General features: G+C 38.8%; 2 protein-coding genes, 1 non-coding gene and 1 pseudogene across 6 annotated transcripts; 3 read left to right on the top strand and 1 right to left on the bottom strand.

Moving 5' to 3' along the window:
* Positions 1-4: 4 nt before the first annotated feature.
* LOC148208296 (uncharacterized) lies at positions 5-2,005 on the top strand (annotated as a pseudogene).
* LOC148208297 (uncharacterized) lies at positions 1,193-5,231 on the top strand. Its single transcript, XM_088119466.1, has one exon. It carries the CDS (start codon positions 2,450-2,452, stop codon positions 3,584-3,586), a length of 1,137 nt encoding a protein of 378 aa, XP_087975592.1. The 5' UTR covers positions 1,193-2,449; the 3' UTR covers positions 3,587-5,231.
* Positions 1,643-1,749, bottom strand: LOC148208298 (small nucleolar RNA R71). Its single transcript, XR_015789147.1, has one exon. It is a non-coding gene; the product is annotated as a small nucleolar RNA R71 (small nucleolar RNA).
* A 12,909-nt stretch (positions 5,232-18,140) lies between the features above and the next one.
* Positions 18,141-23,170, top strand: LOC111012102 (SUN domain-containing protein 4). Of its 4 annotated transcripts, XM_022286138.2 has the most exons (6): positions 18,141-18,360; positions 18,654-18,706; positions 19,053-19,271; positions 20,428-21,713; positions 21,796-21,881; positions 22,911-23,170. In XM_022286138.2, the coding sequence occupies exons 3-6, from the start codon at positions 19,109-19,111 to the stop codon at positions 23,140-23,142; spliced, it is 1,767 nt and encodes a 588-aa protein (XP_022141830.1). In that variant the 5' UTR covers positions 18,141-18,360; positions 18,654-18,706; positions 19,053-19,108; the 3' UTR covers positions 23,143-23,170. The 4 variants fall into 4 exon arrangements, with proteins under 4 accessions (XP_022141830.1, XP_022141831.1, XP_022141832.1 ...); XM_022286139.2 differs by lacking the exon at positions 18,654-18,706; XM_022286140.2 differs by lacking the exon at positions 18,141-18,360 and having other exon boundaries at positions 18,423-18,706; positions 20,431-21,713.
* The last annotated feature ends 217 nt before the right edge of the window (positions 23,171-23,387 follow it).

A 23,387-nucleotide genomic window follows, 5' to 3' on the forward strand; every position in this document is an offset into this window, starting at 1 on the left:
CGCCATGGCGCTCCCTAATGGCGCCATGGCGCTGTAGCGATGCCCTAACTTAAGAGAAAGATTAGTGCACCGTTTTGGGGACTTTTGGGAGATTCTGAAATCGGGGAAAGGATTTTGGAGAGGATTGGCTCAGGGTTTGAGGCAAGAAGGCTCAGGAGACGATGTTCGAGGGCTCGTGATCGTGGAGATTGAGTCGAGGACGGTCAATCAACACTACGGCTTTAGTTTCTCTCCTTTCCCTTATCTTTTCTAGATTTATTATGAAATTCGTTTTAGGATGTTATTTTATTTTCATGAACATGAGTAGCTAATCTTCTTGTTCTAGGAATTGACGTAGTCATTGGATTTATGAGTTGGATTTATTAACATTTGTCTTGATTGATTTGTTTTTAATCTATTCATGCATTTATTTGCTTAATGCTTTTAATCTCTTGATCACGGATTAATTGTTGCTAAATCTGAATCTTATGCTCGGGAGAGGTGGCTTAGGTTGGAACCTGAATGCATGACTGGGGTAGTTCTAAGATCGGGAGATTTAGAATTATCTTAGAGGTTGTTAAAAGATTAAGACTTAAGGCCCTGCTTGTTATTGAAACTAGATAGGGATATTGGTTTCTTAATAAGTGGGAGAATTAATTGTGCTCGGGAGAGACTTTTATGATTCTTGATTTCTTGACTTGTAGATTAATTGCATATTCAATCTCGACATTTTTAATTTGTCCGCTTGTAGGTTCAATTGGTGAAATCATTTCCCTAGGACCCGTTCTCCATAAGAGTTTTCTTAGAGTCTTTTTATTCACCTTGTTTTTTATCTTTTGTGTGTCAAAAGAAATTCCTGATTGTTTCTCTAGATAAAATTGGACATTAATATCTGTAGTACTCGAGTGACTAGAAACCCAATCCAGTAGACGATATCGGTAATTACTTACCACCTTTATTAAAACTTGACTCGTACACTTGCGGTAAGTAATTTCTGCTACAAGTTTTTGGCGCTGTTGCCGGGGATTGGCAATTATTTAGTTTCACTTGATACTGTGGAGAATTTGTTTGATGTTACTTTAGAGTTGTTTTTAATTGTTGTGTCTTTACTTTTTTTTTTAGGGGGTTGATTTGTATACGCAAGGACAAAGACGCAGTTTTAGTCCCTTTTGATCCTGAAATTGAGAAAACCTGTAAAAGAAATCGAAAGGAGAAAAAGAAGACGACTGCGGAGATGGATCCACCACCACCTGTACCGATTGTTCAACCTGTAGAACCACCCAAATTAGAACAAAATAACCAAAGGACCATTAGAGATTACTGTCGACCGAACTTCCCTGATCATGTTGGCATAACCAATTTGCCTATTAATGCCAACAATTTTGAGTTGAAACCTGGCCTCATCCAGATGGTTCGAGAAAATACATTTAGGGGCGGTGCCACAGAGGATCCAAACAATCATTTGACAATGTTTTTAGATGTTTGTGGTACTGTGAAGATGAATGGAGTAACTGATGATGCTATTCGCTTACGCCTTTTTCCTTTTTCCTTGCAGGATAAGGTAAGGGATTGGTTGAAATCTTTGCAACCAGGCAGTGTTAATTCTTGGCAGGAGATGGTTCATGCGTTTCTCACAAAATTTTTCCCACCTACTAAGACAGCTCAACTTAGAACAGAGATCGGATCATTCAGGCAATATGATTATGAGAAATTGTTTGAGGCTTAGGAGCGATATAAGGAGCTTCTAAGGAAATGTCCACAGCATGGTTATCCGGAGTGGCTGTAGATTCAGATGTTTTACAATGGATTGAATGGACAAACAAGGACTATACTGGATGCTGCAGCATGAGGCACTTTATTATCCAAAACACCTGAGAATGCTTACATATTATTGGAGGACATGGCAGCCAATAGTTTCCAATGGCCTAGTGAGAGATCGAATGCCAAAGGACCAGGAACTTCTCATTCAAAAGAGTTGGTGGCAGCAGCAGATACATATTCTTACTATGAGCCAACCATCGAGTAAGCTCAGTATGTCAATAATAGAAATTTTGGCTACAAGGGAAATCAGCAACAAAGCTCGCTGCCAACACACTATCATCCAGGGTTGAGGAATCATGAAAATTTTTCTTATGCTAACAACAGGAATATTTTGCAACCTCCACCAGGTTTTACATCTCAGCCAGCTGAAAAGAAATCCTCCCTTGAGGATCTACTTGGGGCTTTCATCAATGAGTGTAGAAGTCGAGCTAGTCAGATTGAAAATCAGGTAGAACGGATGGAAGTTAAATTGGAAGGAAACACAACTGCCATCAAGAACATGGAGGTGCAGATAGGGCAAATGGCATCCACATTGAACACTATGTAGAAAGGGAAGTTTCCAAGTGACACTGAAGTTAACCCACGAGAACATTGCAAAGCCGTCACTTTGACAAGCGGAAAGGAGCTCTAGGGGCCTGAAAAGAAGAAAATGGAAGAACAAGTCATCACAAATGAGGAACGGGAAAATAAGGAGGAAGTTGTAAAGGAGGCCACTCCTACTCTACAGGCTGACAAGCCTACTAGTTCTATTGCTTCTAGTCTTCCTAACTCTTTACCTTATCCTCAACGTTTCCAAAAGAAAAGGATTAATGCTCAATTTGCTAAATTTATAGAAATTTTTAAGAAACTTCACATTAATATTCCTTTTGCAGATGCGCTGGAACAAATGTCAAATTATGTGAGGTTTATGAAGGACATTATGACTGGGAAAAGAAAATTAGAGGCTTATGAAACGGTGAATCTCACTGAGGAGTGCAGTGCAATCCTTCAGCGAAAACTACCACAGAAATTGAAAGATCCAGGGAGTTTTACTATTCCTTGTACTATTGGTAGTTCATCATTTAATAAGGCTTTAAGTGATCTTGGTGCCAGTATTAATTTGATGCCTCTGTCTGTTTTCAGGACACTTGGTCTTGGAGAGGTGCAACCAACTACAATATCCTTCCAGCTAGCTGATCGATCTATCACTTATCCCAGAGGTGTCATTGAAGATGTTCTCGTCAAAGTTGACAAATTAATTTTCCCTGCGAATTTTGTGGTCTTGGACATGGAAGAAGATTCAGAGATTCCTATAATTTTAGGACGACCTTTCCTAGCGACTGGACGTGCTCTGATAGACGTGCAATTGGGTAAGTTGACTTTGAGAGTTAATGAGGAGGCCGTTGTGTTCGACATATCTCGTGCCATGAAATATCCCAAGGAGGTAAGTACATGTCATAGGATAGATGTTGTTGATGCCACTGTAGCTGAAATAAGATCTTTTGTTTCATTTGTTGATGCCCTTGAAAAATGCATGCTTGGTTCTGATATTGACGAAATAGGGGAATTAGATCAGGAGGTTTCTTTTTATCATGATGCTCTTAATCGATTACCAATTATTCATGATAAAAATGTTAAAGTTGATGTGATGGAGTTTAATGAAAACATTGATGAACCTGTGAAAGCTCCTGCCCTTGAATTGAAACAATTACCTGCTCATCTTCGATATGCTTTTCTTAGTGAGCCTTCTACTTTTCCTGTTATTATATTTGCTTCTTTGAGCCAAGTAGAAGAGGAAAATTGTTGAGAATTTTGCGCACTCATAAATCTGCTTTAGGATAGTCTATTGCTGATATAAAAGGTATTAGTCCTTCGATAGTTATGCATAAAATTTTAATGGAGGATACTTTTCAACCATCAGTTGAGCATCAAAGGAGATTAAACCCAGCTATGAAGGATGTGGTAAAAGCCGAAGTTTTAAAACTCCTTAAGGCAGGGGTTATTTATGTTATATCTGATAGTTCTTGGGTGAGTTCTGTACAGGTTGTGCCAAAGAAAGGAGGGATGACGGTAATAAAAAATGACAAAAACGAATTCATCCCTACTAGGACGGTGACTAGGTGGCGCGTGTGCATTGATACAGAAAATTAAATAAGGCCACCAGAAAAGATCACTTCCCTCTCCCTTTTATCGATCAGATGCTTGATAGATTAGCAGGTTATCCTTACTATTGTTTTCTTGATGGTTATTCAGGTTATAATCAGATTGTGATTGCTCCTGAGGACCAAGAGAAGACGACATTCACATGCCTTTAAGGTACCTTTGCCTTTAGGCGAATGCCATTTGGATTGTGTAACGCCCCTGCTACATTTCAGCGATGCATGATGGCTATTTTTGCTGATATGGTTGAGGACATCATGGAGGTTTTTATGGATGATTTTTCTATTTTTGGTTCTTTATTTGACACTTACCTCCATAATCTTTCTCGTGTTTTGCAGCGTTGTCAAGAAACTAACCTTGTTCTGAATTGGGAAAAATGTCATTTTATGGTCACAGAAGGGATAGTTTTGGGGCATAAGGTTTCTGAGAAGGGATTGGAAGTTGATAGGGCTAAAATCTCAGCAATTGAACAACTTCATCCCCCAATGAATGTAAAAGGAGTTAGGAGTATTTTAGGACATGCAGGATTTTACAGGCGCTTTATTAAAGATTTTTCCAAAGTTGTAAAACCTTTATGTAATCTTCTTGAAAAAGATGCTCATTTTCTTTTTACTGATGATTGTTTGTTAGCATTTAATATGTTAAAAGAGAAACTGACTTCTGCACCTGTTATTGTAGTTCCTGATTGGAGTCAACCTTTTGAGATTATGTGTGATGCTAGTGACTTTGCAGTAGGAGCAGTTTTGGGCCAGAGACGAGATAAATTTTTCAGAGCAATTTATTATGCAAGTAGGACCCTTGACAGTGCACAACAAAATTACACTACCACAGAAAAGGAGATGCTTGCTGTAGTTTTTGCTTTTGATAAATTTATGCCATATTTGTTAGGCACTTAAGTGACTGTGCATACTGACCATTTAGCTCTTCGATATTTATTTAATAAGAAAGATGCAAAACCTCGCCTGATTCGATGGATTCTTCTTTTGCAGGAGTTTGATTTTGAGATTAAGGATAGGAGAGGTTGTGAAAATGTGGTAGCTGATCACATGTCAAGGATTGAACAGGACAACCCCAAAACATTCCCCATCACAGAAGATTTTCCTGATGAGAAATTGTATCAGGTAGAGTCTAGTATTCCTTGGTTTGCTGACTTTGTTAATTTTCTTGCAGGAGGAGTATTACCACCAGATCTCAACTCTCATCAAAGAAAAAAATTCTTGCATGATGTAAAACATTACCTGTGGGACGAACCTCTACTTTTCAAAATTTGTTCTGACCAAATCATTCGAAGGTACGTACCAACAGAGTAAATCAATAATATTTTGCACGAATGTCACTCCTCACCTTATGGCGGTCACTTTGAACCTACTCGTACTGCTGCTAAGGTATTGTAATCAGGTTTTTATTGGCCTACCATCTTTAAGGATTGTTATACTTTTGCAAAGACTTGTGACAGGTGCCAAAGAACAGGTAATATTTCTCGACGTCACGAAATGCCCTTAACTGCTATTTTAGAGGTAGAATTATTTGATGTGTGGGGTATTGATTTCATGGGTCCCTTTCCTTCTTCGCATGGGTATCTTTATATTTTATTGGCTGTTGACTATGTTTCTAAATGGGTTGAAGCTGTGGCCACGAAAAAGAATGATGCACGTGTAGTGTTACAATTTTTGCATAAGAATATTTTTACTAGATTTGGCACTCCACGCGCGCTTATTAGTGATGAAGGCTCGCATTTCTGTAATAAATTGTTTAATTCGATGCTCACCAGGTATGGAGTTAAACATAAAATTTCTTTAGCTTATCATCCTCAAACTAATGGTCAAGCTGAAACTTCTAATAGAGAAATCAAGCAGATTTTGGAGAAAACAGTCAAAACAAACCGAAAGGATTGGGCTTTGAAGTTGGGAGATGCATTATGGGCTTACAGAACAGCTTTCAAAGCTCCAATTAGTATGTCACCGTATCGGTTGGTGTTTGGGAAAGCTTGTCACCTTCCGGTGGAATTGGAACACAGAGCTTATTAGGCCATCAAGAAATTAAATTTTGACCTTCAAAAAGCTGGGGAGCAACGTCTTTTACAACTAAATGTGATGGAAGAATTTCGTTGTCGAGCTTACGAAAATGCCAAGCTTTACAAAGAAAGAACAACAAAGTGGCATGATAAGATGATTCAGCATCGATCTTTTGAGCCCGAGCAACAGGTTCTTTTATTTAATTCTCGATTACGTTTATTTCCGGGCAAACTAAAATCTCGATGGTTAGGTCCTTTTACCATAAAGTCTGTTTTTCCACATGGTGCCATTGAATTACAAGCAAGTGATGGAAGATCTTTCAAAGTCAATGGGCAACGACTCAAACATTACTTTTGCACGGAAGAGAGAAGTTTTGATAATATTCTTTTGGATGAGCCAAATTGATCGATAGTTATACCGTCTAGCTACAGACGTTAAATAAAGTGCTTTTTGGGAGGCAACCCATATATTTCTTCCCTTTGAGTTTCATTTTATTTTTTTTTATTATTTTATTTTATTTTGTTTTTTTTCTCTATTGTTAGGTTCTTACTAACTTCTTTTATTCTTATTTTTTTTTGTTTTTTTTTCTTTGTGTAGGAAAACAAAACAAAACAAAAAAAAATCCACGCATGCTGGACGCATGGAAGCGCCATGGCGCATTCAAGGGCGCTACAGCGCTCTGCAGCGCCTAGCCCAACAGCATTTCCCGAGAGCAGAGCGTCATGGCGCTCACTTATAGCATCATGGCGCTGTCGTGATTTCTGGGTTTTTAAACCCAGATTTCGCCCCACCGTTTCCAGCTGTTTTCGAAAACCCTAAGCGCCGCAGCGCTCTTCCGCCTCTCTCCCTCCGTTTTTGCTCGATTTTCCTCCGTCTTAAGCTGATTTCATCCTCGATTCACGGTTTCTACCCTCTATTTCAGGAGTGTGTGTTCTTTTGGAGCGATTTTGGGCGTTCAAGTCGTGGGTTTTTGTCAAATCCACACGTTCTTCCCAACCAAGTAAGATTTTGTTGTTTTGGGCCGATATATACACTGATATTTGGCTGTTGTTGTATTTATTGAGATTATCGCACTTGGGTTGAAACATTTTGAAGCATCAGTACTTTTCTAGCGTTTTTGTCGTATTGTTGTGTTTGTACTGTTATGGCTCCAAAACGAGTCGTGGTGCCTCCTCTTCTAGTTCATATGATAAAAAAAAATTTATTAATGAGGAGGTATCCACTTGGTTCTCTACTGTAGCGGCCCATAAAAGTCTTATTCAGGAACGGGGCCTATTGCCTGATGAGGTCCACCAACAGAGCATGTATGAGAATATTGTTTCTAGAAGGTGGGTCAATTTTGTTCAGCAGCCCAATGTCGTCGTGGTCCCCCTTGTTCGTGAATTTTATGCTAATATCCAGGAGGGGTCCAATATTTCTTTTGTCCGGGGAAGGAGCGTGGCTTTCAACAGTATCTCTATCAATGAATTTTTTGAGCTTCCCAATTTTGATCGGGACGACTATAATCGGTATGCTAGTGAGGAGCTTGACATGGATCAGATCCTTCGGAGTTTATGCCGCCCGAATGCTGAATGGAAAATGCGGCACAGTGAAGCCATTACCTTCAAATCTGCAGATCTGAGTGTTCACAATAAGGTTTGGCACACTTTTATTTGTTCAAAGCTACTCCCAGTGACCCACATGAGCGACGTCACCAATGAATGGGCCATATTGCTATACGCCATTGTTACCGGTAAGTCTATTGATGTTGGGCGGATTATCAAGCAGAGCATTAAGCATGCAAGACGCGGTACAACAACCGGTGGCCTTCCTCATCCCATGTTGATAACCAGCCTCTGTAAGAAGGTTGGTGTTGTTTGTGACCCCACGGAGACATTGCTGGGTCCCAAAAGTGTGATGGACAAGAATTACATTTTGTCTATCTGTGGGTGGGAGCCCCTTATGGAGATTGAAGACCATGCGGAAGAACAACCGGAAGTCCATGTCGACCCACCTCCACAGCAGCGCGCCCCCCACCACTTGAGGAGGAAGTTCGCCATCTTTCACACCGGTTCCATCGTTTTCAGGTGAACCAGAGGCTGCAATTTGACTATCTTATTCAATGCTTTCAGGCTCAACAATCATCGCAACCTCTTCCTCCACTTCCACAATTTCATGATTCATCCACTGAGGACGAGGACCAGTGACTCTACGTCGTCATTCAGGGCAGTTTCCTTCTACTCCCTCATATTTTGTTCGGACTGTTATTTTTAATTTGATTGCATTGTTTTTTTCTTTACATTGGGACAATGTAACATTTAAGTTTGGGGGTAGTGGAATTTGGTCTGTAATAATTATATTTGGACGATAGGTTTACTCTGATTCATATATGCTAATCTCCTTTTTGAAACCTTGAATTCTGATTAATATCCTTGAAATTTTGGTGGGTTATGAATGCATTTTTTGAGTGGTTTCCTTATGCACGAAAGAGTTAAGTGTGAATGTTGTTGTATTCCTTCTTGAAAATTTTATGATGGTTTCTCGTCGGATTATTGAATGAAAATTGCCATTGACTTGACACTATTTACATACCCAGTGAGCTTTTGAGCCTTAGAGCAATCCATTACATCTTGCTCAATTTTCATTCTTGTGTGTGATCGAACTTGGCATATTTATTCTAGAACTTGCTAGTGAATGCATTTTGTGACCACTTGTTTGAATTGGTGTCTTAAGATGATAAGGGCAATTTATGTTTACCCATAATTTGAGACTTCTAAAGAGCCTACCTTGTTATATTTTCCTTTAGAGAGCCATATTTGAGCCTAATTTGCCATTCTTTTTCTTGGATTGAACACATTTATTAACCCTGAGGCCTGTTTCAAATATTATCCTCCATATTTTTTTTACCAGTGTCAAGACAAGGAAGGAAAAGTTGCATGTTTTAATTTGTCTCGATTCAAGCCAACTTTGTAAGCGAAAAACATTTGAAAAAAAAAAGAAAAAAAATATATATATACAGTGAAAAAGAGAAAAATAGTCTTATTGAAAAGAAATAGAAAAAAAAAGTTTCATAAGCGTATTCTCTCTTCTTCATTGAGTAATGTAGAGAAAAACATTTGGAGAATTATCTTCCAAAGAGCAATAATTCTTGTGTTTCCTTAGGAGTGTTAGTGTTCGATGGTGCATTGTATTCATTGTTCATTGGCTTCAGCACGTCATGTAGTTAGCATGCAACTTAATATCTCCTTTGTCTTGACTTTGAACCTCTTAAATTCCTTTTATCTCACCTTTACCTAAGCCCCATTACAACCTTTATCAAAGTCCCTTTGATTTTGTGCATTCAATTCATATTTGAGAGGGCAGATTTGATTCACTCGCAAGCTTATGGTAATAATGTGCTCTGTTCTGATTCTGAGAGTTAAAACACCTTGAAAATATATTGAGAGATTGGAGTGAAATCCTATAAGAGTGTTGAGTCTTTGCTTTTGATTTCAAGAAGTTGATGAGATGCTTGAGTTTTATTTTTTTAAAAATATTTCGTTCACTACTTAACCTCTTAATTGTCATCTGGAATGATCTCGTAGGATGCATGATTGACTTATCGATTTTTTTTCTGCAGCTTAAAAGGTTGAAAGGGCTTAGAAAAGGGAGTCAGCATATTGAGTTGCGAGATGTTCAGGGATGAGCGTGCTTTAGGTGTCAGTTGTCTGCTTGGCTTTAGTGGTCATAAACTAGTTTTGTTTACTTGAGGACAAGCAAAAAGCTAAGTTTGGGGGTATTTTGATAGTATACTTTATACACCACATTTCATGATATTCAGGTAGAAATCATTTAACAATTTTCTGTCATTTGTGGCTTATTTACGTGCATAACTGATGTTTTTTATAGGATCAAGCTATTAGAAAGAATTGAAGCATAAGCGATCAATTGAGGGAAACTAGAGCGAAAAAGAGGAGCTTGTTGAAACCACATCAGCGCCGCAGCGCCATCATTTAGCGCCATGGCGCGCGTACAGGTCAGAATGGATAGCAAAATCCCGAAGAAGCAGCGCTGCAGCACTGTATTGTAGTGCCATGGCGCTACGAACTTGCACGTCCGTCATAAATCTGGGACGGCGCCATGCCGCTCCCTAATGGCGCCATGGCACTGTAGCGATGCCCTAACTTAATAGAAAGATGAGTGCGCCGTTTTGGGGAATTTTGGGAGATTCTGAAATAGGGGAAAGGGATTTTGGAGAGGATTGGCTCGGGGTTTGAGGCAAGAAGGCTGAGGAGACGATGTTTGAGGGCTCGTGATCGTGGAGATTGAGTCGGAGACGGTCAATCGACACTACGGCTGTAGTTTCTCTCCTTTCCCTTATCTTTTCTAGATTTATTATGAAATTCTTTGTTGGATGTTATTGTATTTTCGTGAACATGAGTAGCTAATCTTCTTGTTCTAGGGATTGACGTAGCCATTGGATTTATGAGTTGGATTTATTAACATTTGTCTTGATTGATTTGTTTTTAATCTATTCATGCATTTATTTGCTTAATGCTTTTAATCTCTTGATCACGGATTAATTGTTGCTAAATCTGAATCTTATGCTCGGGAGAGGTGGTTTAAGTTGGAACCTGAATGCATGACTAGGGTAGTTTTAAGATCGGGAGATTTAGAATTATCTTAGAGGTTATTAAAAGATTAAGACTTAAGACCCTACTTAATAATGAAACTAAATAGGGATATTGGTTCCTTAATAAGTGGGAGAATAAATTGTGCTCGGGAGAGAATTTTATGATTCTTGATTTCTTGACTTGTAGATTAATTACATATTCAATCTCGGCATGTTTAATTTGTCCGCTTGTAGGTTCAATTGGTGAAATCATTTCTCTAAGACCCGTTCTCCATAAGAGTTTTTTTAGAGTCTTTTTATTCACCTTGTTATTTTATCTTTTGTGTGTCAAAAGAAATTCCTGATTGTTTCTCTAGATAAAATTGGACATTAATATTCGTAGTACTCGAGTGACTAGAAACCCAATCCTGTGGACGATATCGGTAATTACTTACCACCTTTATTAAAACTTGACCCGTACACTTGCAGTAAGCAATTTCTACTACATCTGCTGAAGAGTAAGTTCATGCCCACAATGCATGACACTTCCATCACCAAGGAGAGTGTGCTCCTCCTGTTCTGCATCATGGAAGGGCTTAGCATCGATGTGGGGCAACTTATTGAGAAGGAGATTACGGGGGTTGAGAAGAGAAATCGGGGCAACCTATTCTTCCCGAATCTAATCACAGAGCTTTGCATCTTATTGGGGGTCAAGATGGAAGACTGTGATCAAACATTGAAGGACAAAGGGGTGATCAACGAAGCTGCAATTGAGAGGTTGAAGGCAGTAGAGCACATCAAGCAAGGAGGGAATATCGTTTTCGCGCTCAAAGAAGTCTCCAATACGCAGGCCAGCCTATTGCAGCAGCTAAGCTTCATTTCAAGAGTTGTTGCAGCCATAGAGCGAAAGTAGCAAGCCTATCTGAACTATGCCAAAGACAGAGACATCGTCATTCACAAAGGCCCTGATATGTAATTTCTCTTGCCCATTTCCGCTTTTCCCAAAATTCCCGAAGGACAAGTTTGTTGTTGAAGAAAAAGAGAATGCTGGAGCATCTCAGCCTGCGGGTGACTCCAGTGAAGAAGAAGAGGATTAATAGGGGAGTTGATTTCCCCCGCTTGATGAAATTCCAATTATGCCTGTCAATTTTACTTTCCTGTATTTTCAATTCCGTTAGGTTAGTTTCTGTTTGCTGCATTTTGCCTGTTTCATTAGTGCTCTGTTAGAAAGTAGTTCAAGGTGTTTTACCTGCTTCAATGTTACTTTCACTTAGATTTTAGTCAGCCTATTGAAATATTAGAAAAGGAATGAGAATGATAGGCAGTTGGAGTTGTTGGCTTATATATGTCTGGCTGTTTCGATTTTCTGTCTAAAATGACTGGTCTGTGGAAATCTTAAGGATTGTTACTCTTGTGCTGTTAATAAAAGGATAAATCTAGTTGTTGTCCTCCCTCTAAGGTGTTTTTAAGTAGTATTTGGTGGTGTTGCCTTACTAAGTATCCCCTGCTCACTCTAGAAACTTAGCCAAAGCCAAATTTCAATGTTAGTTAGCCAATGTCCTTAGAAAATAAGCAACCATTTCACCCCTTTAAAACCACTTAAGATAGGAAATTCTTCAAATCACCATTTTTATCTTTCCTATTTTCAACCTAAGTTTGGGGGAGCCTTGTCTTTATTTTCTGATTAAGCATTGAGGACAATGCTTCTCATTTGTAAACCTATGAAAAATCTTTGGCCTAGTAATTTAGCTCTTAATTCAAAAAAAAAAAGCATTTCAAAGGGCTGCAAGGTCCAGAATGGCTAGTAGCCCATAGCTACCCTAGAGAGCATTAGTTGGCCAGCAGTTGGGTAGGGAAGTCAGAGCCTTTGAAAGGAGGTTGAGGGGATTTTTTGTAAGTTGCCAAGGGAGAAGGTGAAGCAAGATTGTCGAGTGTGAATAAAGCACCTTAGTTCTAGTGCAAGAGCTGTTTGTTTCCTTTATGAGCTAGCGCATGAGCAATCTGAGAAACACTTACCACAGTAATGAATTTTAGATAGGTAGGAGAATGGTTGGGACGCATGGCTAGCAGCTTCTAACTTTTGAAAGAGAAGAGTTAGTATTGCTTGGGGACAAGCAATAGGTCAAGTTTGGGGGTATGATAACTCTCCTAAAAAGAGTTATTTGTGTCTAAAATTCATAAGATAGCTAAAGATAGCCTCATATAGCCCCCATATTTACTCAGTTGTACCTAAATTAGCAAAGAAGTCAGACTTCTCCTTTATAATGCTAGCATTTATATAAATGATCTAATTTTGATCATTTTGCTGCAGCTTTGATGATGCTACAACATCGGGTCCAAAAAGAGACAAAAAGCAGCAAGCTGGCAGTGAAAAGACTTCTCAACGGAAATTACCACAGTAACTAGAGGTTTCACCTGGAAGTGAGAGTTAGGCCCCATAGGGCTTGTTTTGTTGCCCTAAAAACGGAGGGAGGTATAAATGCCAATAAGAAGAGAAGCCTCCACACACAATACACAACCTCATTCATTCTTGCAATCACTCAACCCTCACTTCAAGAAAACCTCTCCAACTGTTCAAAGAAGTCAAAAGGAGAAGGAGGCTCAGAGAAACCATTGCTGAACAGATACCATGAACTCTTATTGGGAGCTGACCTTCAGCTCCCTCTCTTCATCTTTTAAACTCTTTGTATTATTTTCATTCCTATTTTTCTTGAATCCCCTATGGCATTGCATAGTTAATCACCTTGTGTAAGGGGGAGATGTAGTGAACTCGTTTCAAGGGCTGTAACCTTGTTGTTTCGTATTAATGATAGTGTGTTTTGAGTTGAAGTTGTTTTATCAATCTATTTTCAATGTGCTTGATCACCATGTTGAAATATCTCCTTATTAACTTTTGGAAAAATGTAATAGGGAGCGAAAAACTTCATTTCGAGCTAGATTCTATTTGAGTTAGAGAGTGGGAACTTAGGGAGAATAACCACGTAGCTTGGTTATAAACCATTCGCATATGCTGTTATTGTTTGTCTAAAAACCCTAATAGCAGAAAGTCTGGGATGTTTGGAAAAGCATGTTGTCTATTTGACCACTACTTCACTTCATTAATGCTGTAGAATCGTTAGAGTAGTCCAGAAAGAGTTACGATTCTCTCCCCCTTACGCCCTCAGTTTATAAGAAGTTAGTTGTTTGTTGTTTATGTTTGGTAGTTTTGGCGAGTATTAAATGCGTTTATAAAGATATCTAAAACTCCTGCGTCGATGTTTATTCTCGCATATGTAGTAAAAGAAAATTAGTTAGGTTAATGTAGTGATTTCTTAGGTAATTATTGAGTGTTTGGTACTTAGTCTATGTGGATTCGAACTTTTTATTACTTGCTGCGACGATTGTGTACCCTTGCACGTATAAGAATTGGTAACATACATTGAACCAACAGCCGGTAGGCTCGCGGTCAAGTTGGGTCTTGTAGAGTTCTCAATCGGAGGGTTGAGAAGGTCTCGACGCCGAGCCCTAGTCGGCACCAAGCAGTGCTCGGCACCGACCACTAGTCGGACGGGGGGCCGGCTTGGGTCACTGAGCACCGACCCTCTTTCTGGTTCGTGCCTTCTCTTGGATCTTCCCCGATCTTCTCTCGCTTTGCTAGATCTTCTCTTCTCCCTATAATAGTAGCCCTCACTCTCAACGTAGAAGGCAATAAGTATGAGCAAAATGTTAAGGCTTCTATATTGAGAGTATATGGCACTTGGTCGTTTCATGGATGACTATTTTTGTGGAATAGCCCCTTTACCCTTTTGTCGCTTTGGGTTGTCGTTTCTCGGGTTGGCCTTCTTAGTCCCCCATACTCTTGTCGTAGTTGGCTGTAGTCAAGTGGCCTTCTTAGTCCCCCATACTATTGTCGTAGTTGGCTGTAGTCAAGTCTCTTGGGCTTTACCGTACAGTTAACTTTAACTGTTTAGGTTTTTACCTTGGGATCTAACTTTTAGTTGGGCTAGCTATACCACTCTTAAGTTTCTAACCTGTTTGGTTTTTGCCAATGGTTTTATACTCTAAGGTTTACTCTTAGGTTTCCAACCTATTTGGCTTTTGCCAATGGTTTTATACCTTGAGTCTAGTCGATACCCTTCTTTCGTTGTCGGTTGTCGTTTCATGGGCTGGTCTTCCTAGCTCCATAATATTTTGACATAGTTGGCTGCAATCAAGTCTCATGGGCTATGCTATACGGTTAGTTTTAACTGTTAGATTTTAGCCTTGTGATCTAACTTTTAGCTGGGCCAGCGGTACCACCTTTGGGTTTCTAACTTGTTTGGCTTTTGCGCATGGTTTTATACCCCAAGGTTTACTTTTAGGTTTCTAACATATTTGACTTCTGCCAGTTTTTTACCCAGAGTTTAATCAATACCCTAGGTTTCTAACCTATTTTGGCTTTTCCCAAATGGTTTTATACCCTGGGTTTCCTTGATTGATTTGGTTTGCCTGCTTTCTATTTCAACCTTGATGGGCCTGTACGCATACATTTTTCAGCACCTTTAGGATTCTTTTCCCCAGTTTCACTGACTGCTTCTAGCTTATCGGCCTACTTCTAGGTCTGTCACAGTTCGAGTTCATTGACCATTGTTACTCACCTGGCCCCCACTTGAGGATGTTTTATTTAAGGTATCAAATGAAAACTTTCTCAAGTACTTCAAGACTTGTCGTTCTCCCTTATGTCGCCTTCTTCTATCTGCTCGTGCTAACTAAGTGACTTCTCCTTGCCGAACACAATTTCTGGAGATCGGGTCGGCTTTCCATGTAACTCCTGCTGCTACGTGCTGCTGACTTTTGCTGTCGTGCAGTTATCAGATCTGGTCAGCAGAAAAGACCTAGTCGGTGGAAGATGACTAGTCGACGAAGTAGGCCTGGTTGGTGGAAGACACCTGGTCGACAGTAGAGACATGGTCGACAAAAGACATCTGGTCGGCAAAAACTTCCTCGGTCGAGACCTAGGGGTGTTCACGGGTTGGGTTGGGTTGGGTTGGGTTGAGGGTGTTTTTGGGACCAACCCGAATTTTCGGGTTGGCAATATGTGGAAACCAACGGGTTGAAAAATGCTGGCCAACCCAACCTAAAAATTTCGGGTTGGGTCGGTTTGGGTCGTCGGATTGCTTTCTTTTTCCTATTTATTCACAAATATAATGAAATATAAAGCAAAAGAGAAAAAAAAAACAAACAGAGAACAAAAGATGAAAGCTTACCTACTTCGAAATGAAGGAGAGGCGGCAGCGGCGGCGGCGGGAAGAAGTGGAGCGGCGGGGAGGAGAGATTAGAGAGAGAATGATAAAGATGCGAAGAAGAGGAAGAGATTAGAGAGAATGATAAGGATGAAAATGATGAAACCCTAGAATTGAAATTGAAATTGATGGTTCATATTTAATTGAAATGGATGGTTGAGATTAACCCAAAAATGTAAGATTTTAATTAATAATTATTATATATATATAATATTACTAATATATATATATATATTAAAAAAAATTACAAGATATCGGGTTGGGTCAGGTCAACCCGAGATTTTCAAAGGTCAACCCGAGACCCGACCCAACCCAGTCGGGTTGGGATTTTTCCAACCCAATCCAACCCAACCCAATGTTTAATCCAACCCAACCACGGGTCCATCGGGTTGTTGGGTTTTTTGAACACCCCTATTGAGACCTAGTCATGCCCTGGACCTAGTCATGCCTTGGATTCGGCCCTAGAGTCTGGTCATGACCAGTTATGTAGTTCGCTTGTCAGGTCTTTGCAGTAGCTTTGTTCTTCCATGGACCTCGGATGGGTGTAGGTTGCCTTTTCATTTTGTTGTTCGAGTTTTTCAAAATGAGGGTTGTGTTCTTGATACATTCCCTTGACTTTTCACAGTAGCCAGTTTGTCTTTTGGATGCCTTAGAACTTCATCAAGTTGCTTTCTCCATTCTGGGATTTGTTGCTCGTTTCTCCCAGAACCTATTTTAGAATTCGTCGATTTACCTCATCCAAGATCTGTCCTGAAACTTGTCGATTTGCTTGCTCTAGGTCCTGCCCCAAAACTCGTAGACTTGTTTTAACTTAGACCTCATCGGGTTTGAGCAGTTCTTCTTCTTCTTATGGGTTGACTTATCTTACCCAAGATCTGTCCTGGAATTTGTTGATTCGTTCGTTTTGGGCCTTGCCCCAGAACTTGTTGATTTGCTTTTTCCTCGTCTATATCAGAAAAGGGGAGCCTTCATAATCCATGTCGATTTGTTTATCCCTAGATCTCCTCGGATCAGAGCAGTTCTTGGTTAATTCGTTGCCTTTGGATGTTAAAATGATCGATTCTAAATCTTCAGTAGGTTTTTCCTTATCTCGGGTGGGTGATTCCATGTGATGACCAGGGCTCGGGTTGGCCTTTTCATCGCGGTCGATTGTGTCGTTCTCTGTCGAGGGTATCAAACCGGTTGCGTGATTTAATCTCATGACGTGATCTGTTCCCATCCTTCTGGTGGTTAAGTGGTCACTTACCGTAGATGTTGAATTACTGGCATGACATATTCTCACTTCACCGTCAAGACCTTGTCGTCCATCCTCGTTGATCTGATTAGGGTTATGGCCATGTTGCTCTCCCTGTCTTAAAACTCGTGAGCTTATCTCCTTCGGAATTTCATCGCGTAAGACTCGTCCTCAGTTCATCCCTCTTCTCGGATGACAATCGTAGTCGTAATGTCGTTGATTTCTCCAGAGTTCATATTGTTGGCTTTTAGATCTTAGTCGTCCCCACAGACGGCACCAATTATTGATACAGAAATTTGGCTTCTTGGGATTTCGCCAAATTCGCACCAATCTTCTACAATTAAAGGACGTGACCTGCAAAACATAATAGCACTAAGACTAGTGTGGCTTTTGCCACACGGGCTCCGATGCTTAAGTCGGTATCGGAGTAGTCGAGTATAGAGAGTAGAGTATTTAGGCATATCTTTAGGATTTTGCTTACTTCCCTATTTATAGAAGTTGAATCTTGATCCCTCTAGAGATTGTGGAATTCGAATCCTGATACATCTAGGAAATCTGGTTATTTGGGCCAATGTATCTTATTATGGGCCCGTCGTCGGATCAAGAGTCGGGATGTGATGGGTTCGGGCTGGCAGGCATCACAGTCGAGTCGGGTCTTCTAGAGTTCTCGACCCCCGACCACTAGTAGGCCGAGGGGTCGGCTTGGGTCGCCGAGCACCAACCCCCTTTCTGGTTTATGCCTTCTCTTGGCTCTTCCCCCGATCTTCTCTCACTTCACTGGATCTTCTCTTTCTCCTTGTAACAAGTGACATTTCTAGATTTGATAATTTTGAGTTTGTAATCTTCCTCCCAAAATTAAGTTGCTTATTTTTTTTTCCTCGTATCATTAGTTGCTAAAAAGAAAAAATCCTATAAAATTCTAGATTCCAAATAATGAGTTACCTTAATACCAACTCAAAGGTCGGTTCAATTTCGACTCTTGTAATTGTTGAATTAGAGAGAGAGAAAAAAAATCTATGCATTCTATGTAGTTTAACAAAAAATAATTAAAATTAATAAACCTAAAAGTTTGAAGGTAAAATGGACTACTAATAACCTAAGCTAAGATTGAAAAATTCAGATATAAATCGGAATCCAAAGAAAAGAAGCGGAAGTATTTCTAGACACAGACGGATCGATGATGAACGAAGCGAAGAATTTTTTGCCTGTTACAATCGAAATTGGAGATAACTTTTTTCCTCGCAAATCACAGTTTACTTGATCTTCGCCGTTGTAAATCGTTGAAACAGATTCAATGATCGGAATTCTCAAGGCGAAGAACACTGATCGATCAACACTCAGGTTCTCTCTCTCTCTCTTCTCCGTTAAAAGCTTTAAGTATAATTAAAGAAAGCAGACATTCGCCGGATGAAGCAAACATTGTTTAATTTAATTTTGATAATGGCGACAAAGAAGGAAACAGTATTCTAATGGTTGACCATTCCTCAATGACAAGGCAACCACGCGGACCATCGCCTTAAACTGCGCCGTTTCATCGCACTTCCTTCCCCTAATTGCTTGCTTCTCCTTTTTTCCGATTGATCTCAATTATTAATCTCTTTTGAAACTGAATCTGGAAATTTCTCTGGTTGTAGTTTGAAATTTCGTTTGGTTCTCAGCTTCCTTCCAAGACTGATTTCGGAACTAGGTTTGCCATTGATGTCCTCTGTTCTTTTGTTATGATTACCTCTAATTCTCAATTCTCTGAGTACATAGATGATTAGATATCTGTGATTCACGTTGTGGGCATTGCTATATTCTTGTTGCCTTTGGTTTGAGATGGATCTGGTATTGGGTAATTGAGTGGAACTTCGATCGTGGGAATTTCAGTGAGATCTGCTTCTTTGTTTGCTCTCTCTTCATTTCCTCTGGGTGTGAAATTCAGGGTTGGATTTGTATGAAAGCGGAAATGGCTCTCTTGTTGTGAAATATTATTTTCTTTTTCGTGTTGGGGTTTGGTTGTGACGAGGGTTCGTTTCCCATTTCTGATGCAGGGAAGGGAACATTATTTTCTGGTTGTTGATCAATCAGTGATTTGAATTGATGTGCAATGCGGAGGCGGATTGGAGCTCTTCTGTGTAATAGAAGAGCTGTTCAGGTGCCTACCAGTGGAAGAAATCACTTGTATAAAGTTTCTCTGTCTTTGGTTTTTATTCTGTGGGGACTTATCTTCCTCTTTAGCTTATGGTTCAGCCGTGGGGATGGCTGCCAAGGTACGCTTTGATCAAATTATTTTGATATCCTTGGTGAGAACTTGTTTGAATTTGGAAGAATTTAAATGGTTTACACCATCCCTTTACACATTTACACCTTCCTTTTGTGATTTCTTACTCTGCTGTTTTCAATTGTTTTCTATTGGTTGGCTGCTCCCTGCCTGTGTTTCCCACCATGTATAATTGGATTCTTCAAAACATTTGGAGTAATTGGGCCGTCCTCTTATCCCTTATTTTATTTCCCAATTCGTTGGTTTTGAAGATTGTTTTTGTTCCCATTGTATTGCATTTAAAATTCTGAAGTCAGTTTTAGTAATAATGGGGTTGTCAATTTTCATAACGCCGGCAAGTTGAAGATCTTGATTTATCTAATATTCCAATTTTAAGTTTGTTGCTCTATTTTGTTGGATTAGACAAAGTATATTTCTGTAATTGCACTCAAATAAAGAAACAACACGTATTGGTATTCATGCTTGGACATTTGATTAAATTGCTGTCTGAGGAAAAACAGCTGGGAAATATAATCTCATATGATTATTTTTTCTCCTTTTTTTTTTTTTTTTTTGCTAGTTTTTCATAACAGTAAGTAATAAAATCATAATCGGCAAAAGGCAACTCTTTTCTAACGAAGTTCAAGCATAATAATACAAAGCTAGTGTCAATGTGGACAGAAAGTAATCCTACTGCAAGATACTTTGTTTCCTGAAATTATATTTGGTTTAGATAAATGCTTCTTATTGGGAATTTTAATGGAGTATCCAAAGTTAGCTTCCTTTGTTTAGAGTTTGTTTTCTTTTGAATTGCTTAAGTTGTTTCCTTTGTTTAGAGTTTGTTTTACTTTAAACTGCTTAAATGGTTTGGCTTTGTTAGTACTGGCCAAAGGGGCTAAAATTAAATATTAGAAAAGGTTTTTCTAAATTATTATTTTTTTATTATATATATATATATTTTTTTTAGTACAGATTTTCTAAATTATTGAGGATATTGTATGTAGTAACATTTGACCACACTGTCAGGATGGGCTATAAGGGCTGAAATTTATAAGTGATTTGTCTCACACCATATTTTATCTTCTTATCAAAACGCATTCATGATTTATCTACCAGATTTTTTAGCATTACTGATTATCTCTAACCTTCTTTTCTTTGAATCTTAGAAGGATCGGGTTTACATCCTGCTGGTGTATCTACTTCAAATGAATCTAAGTTTGAAAATAACAAGGACTCTGACTTTTTGGATGTATCTCCAAAGGGAGAAACTGATTCTACCAGTCATTTAAATGATTCATGCTCAAATGATGCTACAACCCGTGGTTCTGACAATGAAATACTTTCAAGTGAAGAGAGGAGTAGTGATATACGAGTTGCTGCGAGGTCACCTGAGGCTGAGACCTCTAGCCCTGGTGTGAAATCTGAAAGTGACTCTCTCAAGGGAGATATCTCGTCAAATACCGTGCTACTGGGCCTTGAAGAATTCAAAAGCAGAGCCTATACATCCAGGAGTAAATCTGAAACTGGCCAGGCTGGAAATACTATTCATAGAGTAGAACCAGGTGGTGCAGAGTATAATTATGCTTCGGCTTCAAAGGGAGCAAAGGTCTTGTCTTTCAACAAGGAAGCAAAGGGAGCTTCCAATGTTTTAGGCAGGGACGAGGATAAATACCTTAGAAATCCATGTTCTGCTGAAGAGAAATTCGTTGTCATAGAACTTTCAGAAGAAACCTTAGTAGTTACAATTGAAATTGCTAATTTCGAGCACCACTCTTCTAACTTGAAGGAATTTGAGCTACATGGTAGTTTGGTTTATCCAACAGATTTTTGGTTCAAGCTTGGAAATTTCACTGCTCCAAATGCAAAGCATGCTCATAGATTCGCTCTCAAGGACCCAAAATGGGTAAGATATCTAAAGTTGAATTTTCTTACCCATTATGGTTCAGAATTCTATTGCACACTCAGCACTGTTGAAGTTTACGGAATGGATGCTGTTGAGATGATGCTGGAGGATCTAGTATCTGCTCAACATAAACCTTCTATATCAGATGAAGCTACTGTTGATAAGAGAGTAATTTCCTCCCAGCCCGGATCCAATGATGAAGGACGACATGATAGAGAGTTGCAATCTCTCACTACAGGAGAAAGCGATGATTTGATTTCAGAACTTTCAAAAAGTAATATACCTGATCCAGTCGAAGAATCGCACCATCAACAAACTGGCAATCAACAACCTGGCCGAATGCCTGGTGACACCGTTCTCAAAATACTGACACAGAAAGTTCGTTCTTTAGACCTGAGTTTATCTGTTTTGGAGCGGTATCTGGAGGACTTAACTTCCAAATATGGGAATATATTCAAAGAATTTGACAAAGATATAGGAAATAATGATTTACTCATTGAGAAGGTCCGAGAGGATATAAGAAGTATTCTTAATATCCAGGAAAGCACAGTATGTCACACTCTTGTACTTTCAATACGTCTTCTATTGATAACAATGCCAATTCATTAACATTGGTTTGTTGTCAATGCAGGATAAAGATGTTCGTGATCTCATTTCTTGGAAGTCCATTGTTTCCTTGCAGTTGGATGGTCTGCAAAGGCATAATGCTATTCTCAGGTTTTGACTTTTCTCTTGTGTTGTGCCCCCTCCCCCCCAACCACCACCACAGTGAGAAATGTTTTTTTGGCTCGTTTATCTAATATTTTAATAAATTATCTAATAGAAACCTGACATGAGTATATATATATATATATCTGTGTGTGTGTCAGTCTGTGTATGTGTGTATTTTTGGTTTAAATCCTATTTGTTCATTTATCTGACCAACACTTTTCATCTTATAATTTGGTCTTATGTTCTTTTTTATCAAAACACTATTTTTATGCGGTAGTTTGAGGGTTGTACCAAGTGCATAGAATGGTAGTTTGAGGGTTGTACCAAGTGCATAGAATAATATTTCAAAAAGGGAGTTATGGGAAGTATTTTTAATCAGAGAATGTAAAATTTTTGTTAAAATTTTGTAAACCAGGATTAAAGTAGTCACTTTTTTAACTATAGGGAACAAAATAGACATTTTGAAAGCTCAGGACCGAAATGTATTTGACTTTATCCCTCTCGTTTTTGCTTTTTCTAAATTTTTAAAATATCATAAGCTTCAGCTATACTTCAAAAAAATGCTATTAATCACTGCATGCAAACAGCTCTGAAAAATACTATTAACCACTGTGCACAAACAGTTCTTTTTTTTTTTTCTCAATACAATAAAGATGTTTTCTAATAATGACAATTTTTCCCTTTTTCTTCTGTTTTCTTTATTTATTATGTTTCCTACTCTCCAAGCTGTTGTTACATATATCCTGACCAACAAAATTCATCCATCATAAAACTAGTTTTGTTTTCTCAGCATGACAACTTCAGAATTAGTCATACTTGAGAAGACATTTATTAAAAAATGTTACGTACCTATTATTATTATTATTATTGGAAATGAGCTCCCACGTTGAGAAAGACCAGCCTCCTATGTACCGTACCATTTTCTTTACCTCCGGAAAAGAAAAGAATAAAGTCACCTTAGCAATGTTGTCAGTTGAAAAAGTGTTGTAGTGGTGGAAGAGGCTAAAACTAAAAGCTTGTCTTTTGTATTTGCAGATCTGAGATTGAGAAGGTGAAGAAGAATCAGGCTTCTCTGGAAAACAAAGGAATAGTTGTTTTTGTTGTGTGCCTCATTTTTTCATCATTTGCTATTATTAGGTTATTTTTGCATATTGCTGTTAGATTAATTGAGAGAACAAATAATTCCAGGGAATTTTGTTGTATAAGCCCTTCCTGGTATCTATTGCTTTTCAGCTCTTGTATTATTCTTTTCATACAGTCCCTATAAATCCAAGAATTCCCCCTTATTTGATCCATTTTCCTTCTCCAATGTAAATACTCCCATCCCCTTCTACTTGGAAATCTAATTATATTTTTAAGAGTAAGAGAGATGAATGTAGAAAAGTTGAAAAGGAAGAGAGATTTTTTTTTTATAAAAAATAAATAGTTAGATTTGTAGTGGCAGTTTGTAGGAAAATGGTTGCTTTTAGGAAAAATAAGGAACAAAAAAATAGTTGTTAAATATGTTATCAC

This window comes from Momordica charantia, assembly GCF_013281855.1.
Source record: "Momordica charantia cultivar OHB3-1 chromosome 11 unlocalized genomic scaffold, Mcharantia_2.0 BLBB01000011.1, whole genome shotgun sequence".
Lineage (NCBI taxonomy): Eukaryota > Viridiplantae > Streptophyta > Magnoliopsida > Cucurbitales > Cucurbitaceae > Momordica > Momordica charantia.